We start from the raw sequence: 6,719 nt of genomic DNA, 5'->3' as shown, positions 1-6,719 counted from the left end.
GGTTTCTTCGGAGAGGATTTCCACCACGAAATCGCTAAAAAAGAGCTGAAAAAAGCCCAATTCAGATAGATTAGTGTATCGAGAAGCTCCTGCTCGATTTCGAACGTAATTGGCCTCAAAATGAGGGAGTTCTGTTGAAATGAATGTCGAGGGTTCATCTGCGCATTCTGGCGTCGGGGCAATCACTGCCAAGGCTTGATCGATTTTATTTCGATCAACGCTTTTGGAGCCAATTTTTGACCGTTTTGACTGGTTGTTGTTTCTGTGTATTGACGGAGGTGAGTTATCTCTGTATCTCAGAGGAATTTGCGTATTTCGCTGTGGTCGTAGCATAGTAAGTGGCTGAAAATTTATTTATAAAAAGCGCAGTGGAAAGCTGTGACGCTCATATGCGGCTAAAAAACCTTATTCTGCGCCAAGACGCTAATTGGACCACCCAGGGACGGAGGGGATAAGATCAAACAGCCATAAAAACAAGTCCACCTGCTCAGATTAACCCATCTGTGGATTAGTGCTACTTAGCCTCGCTTGTTTGATAATTGTTTTGGTCCAAAGATACTAGTGCGGAGGTGACAAACATTATGCCTCCTACCGTAGTATATTTCTTGAAATTCAAGATGTAGAAATATTCAGAATTTCAACAGCTATCGCAACTTATTCTCCTCCTAACCTCGCTAGAATCCATCAATTTGCTCCAAACCATTGCATTATCAGCTGTTTCTGTTTGACGACGCGGCGCCAGCAATTCTCGATATTTATAGCGCCAAGGATTCGCAAGACTTTCGCAATGCACAGTACTATATTGTTGTGTCTGCTGGCTGAAACTTCTACCAACTACATCTAGACACTCTACCGTTGTTTGCCCATACGATACTAATGAAACTAAGTACGAAAGGACAGTCCGAGGCCTCGTCAAAACATTGCTGTCAACTTGAATTCCCTGATTGCTTCGCTCATCTCTGCAAGCATGAATGCTCTGGACCGCTTCACTTTTGGAAACACCTGGAATCAAACGCAATCGCCTTCACGCCTTTCCTGCTACTTATAGAACTTTAGTTCGTCTTTCGTGGGGGATCTCTCATAAGTCTCACCGTTTCCTTATCCTCTATGATTAGTGTTTCTTTTTGCATGAGCTGCTATGCGCGCGGTTGGGAACGGAAAGAGTGCTCTTCATTATGCTGCGATCAAACACTCCAAATGGATTTTCAGGGGCCGATAGCACAGCTATGGTTGACACGTTCACAGGACAAGATAGAGGAGGTGTAAGGGTCTGCCACAAGGCCTAAACGTCATCCTCCAACACAACAACGCCTCCTTTCAAAGGTAGCGACACACATCACAACCACTTCTTCCGTGTTTTGATCATTAGTCACTCAATACCAGATATGACCTAGCGTATGTTTCCGTCGGCTTCTCTCCGATCCATACCAACATGATTGGAAAACCTATCTCGATTGAGACGCTGCATGCAGGTGAGGTAGCGAGTCCACATATGGTATTGACGACTCATTCAAAGTATACTTCCGGCGTATCTGAGCGGATGATGACGACACTTTGACCCATGCCGATATGTGTTTGCCATTCTGCATCTATTATGTCTCCAATATTTGGCCCTGCTAATCGGAACACTAGTCGGTGCGCATGGTTCTATACCATGAAGAGTACCTGTGGTTGTATTTGCTGTCAACATAAAAAGTTGTGTATAGGTGTTTTGCTCTCGGCAAGGTCCCTATATTTCGGTGGGACCCAGATGCTACCGTAAGGTTGTCATACCTCTGATCATCTCCAGCCTCTCTCCCTACATATATGTGGTAGAAAGCAGTACATGGTCTTCACTTTATACCTTAGTTTGCCTTCACCACTTTCGTTGCCGTTTAGACGCCTTTCGCGAAATATTTCGATACCACATCCAGAGCCATGGCGTTCATCCAACCCAGGGTCGTCTTCCGGATGGAGCCGGAGAAGCCAGTCATTCTGCAAGCACTCCGGAACATCAGCTATGGGCATGCTATGCAAGAGTCAGAGATTGCTGCTATCAGAACATCTCTTCAAAACGTTTTGGATTGGATCATGCCAGCCCTGAAATTAGCCACGCCCAATGGCTCAGCCTTTTTGAGCTGCTTTAAGAGCAGTACGAACTGGCCAGTTGTAATGGGTATGTGATCATTCGTGCTCGTTGCGGAGCTTCAGTATGAGCTTCTCGGCCAACTGACAAATATCTAGCAATTCTGAGACGATGTGAGGCTGTTATCAAGTACTGTCTCGGACATGATGGCATGGAGTATGTCCAACAATGGCTGGGGACCGTGCGAATCATTAAAGTGAGCCTGCATAGCTGATCGATGTGGAGTTTCGCATGTGCTGATAAGTTGCGCCAGGGCAACGCTCCTAAAGCATTAAGGAAGAGTTGCAGATTCGCTGCTGCTCAAGCTGAGAAGACAATTTGGCTTTACGAAGACTGGTGGGAGGCACCCAGCCTGCGAAACACAAGCGGCGTTCGCCCCAAAAAGGGCCATGGTCCTAAAATTGTTGATGCTCTTTTGAATGCTTTCATGCAGACCAAGGAGGGGACCCTCCTCCATGAAGTCAGTACGCTGTCTCAGTTGTCCTTCCGCCGCTAATCAGTTTTTCTAGGTTGAGCATCTGTCAAGCATAGGACAGATGAAGCGGCTATTATCTCTGGCCTATCCGCATGGTAGACTACCAGCTATGCTGTGGCGCGGTCGAGACGGCGTAATCGATGCAGTACTACATGAACATGTGAACATGAAGATTCTGGTGCGTTCAGGCTCATTGCACCCAGTTTCCGATTGTACTGATCGCGTGTCAGAGCGAGTCCATCATAAACGCAAAATATTGTCGACATGGGAAGGGAGGAGACGCCGAATGGGAAGCGGCATATGATCTCGATGGTGTGCGTGACTGGGCATGTCTTGAAAGAGGCGATTTGGCTAGCGTGCTAAACGCCGACTCCTACAACGCATTCGCAGCCAGTACGTCCGTATGATGTTGCTATCAGCGTTCGTCACTAACGTTTTGATAGTGACGCTTATGCAGCGAGTGGAAAGCACTTTCGCGAATGCTCGGAACAATCTGGCGGAGAGGGTGGACATTCCCAATCTTCACCACACCGCAGCCAATGGGCTGCGACAGGCCGTTTTGAGAAATGCGAGTGGAGAGAACCTCGCCCTTAAAGGAGATAAAGCAGTGCGAGACAAGCAAAGTCAGCCGAAGTATAGTTGTCTGCATTCAATCGCAGCTCGGAATCGGGATGGTCGTTTTTCTGATCTTCATTGTTGGCCAACTCCGAGAGAGGCAGCTACTCAATATTTTTGTTTTCGCAAGCGGCGCAGGAGAGCTTATGGGTATTGATGGTATTGAAAATTGTGTGCCCGGTCGGTCCTTTGATCCAAGATATCGGAATTTGTCTGGCAAGTGTCACGGGGTGAGATAGACAATCATGCATGTTCAGTCCTTAACTCTTTAGAGAAGTTCTTGTATTCGATGTAACGTGTCCACATGCGAGAGCGAGGTTTCCCGACGAAGATTGAAGTATTGGTCGAAAAGAGCCAAGTTGTGGGTTAAGGTGCGATTCTCAATTGATCTCATGTGACAAACGCCAACAGCTTGACGATGTCGCGGGAGAGAGTTGCCCAGAGTTCGAGTCGGCCAAACATTTTCATGGCCATCTCACTATGTTGCCGCCAGTCGGCTGTTTGCGAAATTTGGCATTAACATCACTATTAAAGGTTGTAAAGCGTATCAATCCGAGTGTCGTAGATAGCTGTTGACATCCGATTTACCATCTACGTCTAGCACATGAAGGTCTGCTGGCGATGTAAGCTACATCCTTTAATCACTAGGAAGACAATGATCACATAGGTCATGACCAAGCGTCAAAGAACGGTGTTGGATGCTCGATTCAAAGCTCAGCTACTATCTATGATCTGTGTCATAATGACAACTTCGAACGGTATGAGAAAGACATGATTACCATGCTCGTGTATTTGACTCCTCCAACAGCTTCTGTGCTCCTCCAATACCTTAACGGGCTTCAGCCTTAGCGTCATGGGCATCAGCCTTAGCCTAAAGAATTATTAGCAAAGCTACAGTCGTTGGATGGTGGTGGATGTACCTCGTGGGACTTCTGATCTTTCTTGTCAACAACATATTCTTTGCCGGCATTGAGTTGATCTTTAAGACCGAGACCAGGAGCATTCCCCTTGAAGGCCTCTGCAGGTATTGTCAATAGATTACATGAGATGTGATGCTACCACTAGTAGTTTACCTTTGTCTGCTTCGGCGTTGGCCTCGGCACCCTTGCCCTGGACTGTTTCAACCGCTTTATTGGCTTTGTCCTTGAGGTAATCCATTGCCGCTGATTGTGTTGTTGAGGTGGTTGATGTTGGTAGAAGTCTGACTTGGAATGCTGGTTGCACTTGGTTGAGTCAAAGGTGAATATGGTGGTTGTAGGAAGGAGAATTCCCAGCAAGAGGCCGCAACTTTATAGTAGATGAATGTTTGAGTCACAAGGACCCTTGAAAGTGAAGATGGACGGGCAGTTGCGGTGACGTAGCCCAAGGTTGCTTGGCAGATAGTTAAGCATCTGCTGATAGCCCCTCACCTCACATGTTACGCTAGCGTCACTTCAGCACTAGTAGAATGCCTACGCTAACCCAAATAATTGTAGTGACGCAGGAGTAGCACGGACAAGCATGAACTGACGTAGCGGAAGATGTCTAATGTTTCATCTCGCACTGCCTCATTGGTCTCCCCCACGTTTGCAGATCACAGTCTGTCCTTGTGACGCAATCAAGCATTGCGCGTCTACCTTAGCCTTGTTGCTGATCCTCAGCCTTACTCAACTAGCTCCTTCAAATTTCCCCTTCGGACCTTCGTTCGGCATGTGCTGCTGGTACCTGAGATAATAGCTGGAGGCGCAACAAAGACCAAATTTTCCCATTCCGTCGATCATTGGTCTCTAGGATCTGGACCTTCCATTTCGAATTCCGAGCCAATGACTTTCCATATGCTCCCAAGCTAGCAGCATTGCTGACATTTAGAGGTCACGAGATGACGTTGCCGGAAATCGAGGACAATCCACTCACGGGCTCGATCGGAGCCCGCGAACAAACCCCTCAGGCCTCGATGGCTGTGCCTCCATCTGAAAAAGCGCTCAGAGAAATAGTCCTAGCACGAATACCAAGCTGCTCAAACATCAGCTGCCGCACGGTCCGTACTTAGTGATGAGGTGGATGAACTGAATTATCTATCTGCAGATTCTATCTTTAGAACTATTTGCTTTAAATTAAACAAGATGTAACTTTCTTAGAAAAAAAAGGATAGAAGGATAGAAGGATAGAAGGACAGAAGGATAGAAGGACAGAAGGATAGAAGGACAGAAGGATAGAAGGACAGAAGGATAGAAGGACAGAAGGATAGAAGGACAGAAGGATAGAAGGACAGAAGGATAGAAGGACAGAAGGATAGAAGGACAGAAGGATAGAAGGACAGAAGGATAGAAGGACAGAAGGATAGAAGGACAGAAGGATAGAAGGACAGAAGGATAGAAGGACAGAAGGATAGAAGGACAGAAGGATAGAAGGACAGAAGGATAGAAGGACAGAAGGATAGAAGGACAGAAGGATAGAAGGACAGAAGGATAGAAGGACAGAAGGATAGAAGGACAGAAGGATAGAAGGACAGAAGGATAGAAGGACAGAAGGATAGAAGGACAGAAGGATAGAAGGACAGAAGGATAGAAGGACAGAAGGATAGAAGGACAGAAGGATAGAAGGACAGAAGGATAGAAGGACAGAAGGATAGAAGGACAGAAGGATAGAAGGACAGAAGGATAGAAGGACAGAAGGATAGAAGATCATTCTGTAAATTCTGCGCATTCTGCGTGCGCATTCTGCGTGCGAATTCTGTACGCTCTTTCTGCGCATTCTATGTGCGAATACTATGCACTTTCCGTGCATTCTGATTTTTGATGGGGTACAGCTTGGCAAAAGTCTGCAGCCTTGGCAAGCTACTACAGGCCACATTAAACTCAAGAAGGCAGGAAGGGGAACTTTGACCAATTAGAACAGTGATTCCCGCGGCCCGCATTTTTTAGCTTACAGCACTTTGCAGCCAATTGTTCGAGCTTGGCGGTAACCGTGCACTTTTTGCACTAAGCTTTGCAGCTTAGTGCACCGCAGCGCAACGATAGAACGCAGCGCAACGATAGAACGCAGCGCAACGATAGAACGCAGCGCAACGATAGAACGCAGCGCAACGATAGAACGCAGCGCAACGATAGAACGCAGCGCAACGATAGAACGCAGCGCAACGATAGAACGCAGCGCAACGATAGAACGCAGCGCAACGATAGAACGCAGCGCAACGATAGAACGCAGCGCAACGATAGAACGCAGCGCAACGATAGAACGCAGCGCAACGATAGAACGCAGCGCAACGATAGAACGCAGCGCAACGATAGAACGCAGCGCAACGATAGAACGCAGCGCAACGATAGAACGCAGCGCAACGATAGAACGCAGCGCAACGATAGAACGCAGCGCAACGATAGAACGCAGCGCAACGATAGAACGCAGCGCAACGATAGAACGCAGCGCAACGATAGAACGCAGCGCAACGATAGAACGCAGCGCAACGATAGAACGCAGCGCAACGATAGAACGCAGCGCAACGATAGAACGCAGCGCAACGATAGA

The 6,719-nt window shown here is 47.4% G+C and overlaps 2 protein-coding genes across 2 annotated transcripts; one reads left to right on the top strand and one right to left on the bottom strand.

The window, feature by feature from the left end:
- Positions 1-1,917: 1,917 nt before the first annotated feature.
- On the top strand, positions 1,918-3,372 carry EPUS_08846 (uncharacterized protein; the record flags this gene model as incomplete). Its single annotated transcript, XM_007803163.1, has 6 exons — positions 1,918-2,155; positions 2,224-2,321; positions 2,379-2,585; positions 2,635-2,778; positions 2,831-2,993; positions 3,044-3,372. 6 exons carry the CDS (start codon positions 1,918-1,920, stop codon positions 3,370-3,372), a joined length of 1,179 nt encoding a protein of 392 aa, XP_007801354.1.
- Positions 3,373-4,044: 672 nt separating this feature from the next.
- Positions 4,045-4,373, bottom strand: EPUS_08845 (uncharacterized protein; the record flags this gene model as incomplete). Its single annotated transcript, XM_007803162.1, has 3 exons — positions 4,045-4,086; positions 4,136-4,233; positions 4,289-4,373. The coding sequence occupies 3 exons, from the start codon at positions 4,371-4,373 to the stop codon at positions 4,045-4,047; spliced, it is 225 nt and encodes a 74-aa protein (XP_007801353.1).
- Positions 4,374-6,719: the final 2,346 nt, after the last annotated feature.

The sequence above is a fragment of the Endocarpon pusillum genome, assembly GCF_000464535.1.
Source record: "Endocarpon pusillum Z07020 unplaced genomic scaffold scaffold2034, whole genome shotgun sequence".
In the NCBI taxonomy this organism is placed as follows: domain Eukaryota; kingdom Fungi; phylum Ascomycota; class Eurotiomycetes; order Verrucariales; family Verrucariaceae; genus Endocarpon; species Endocarpon pusillum.
This window is presented reverse-complemented; position numbering and strand designations above follow the sequence as displayed.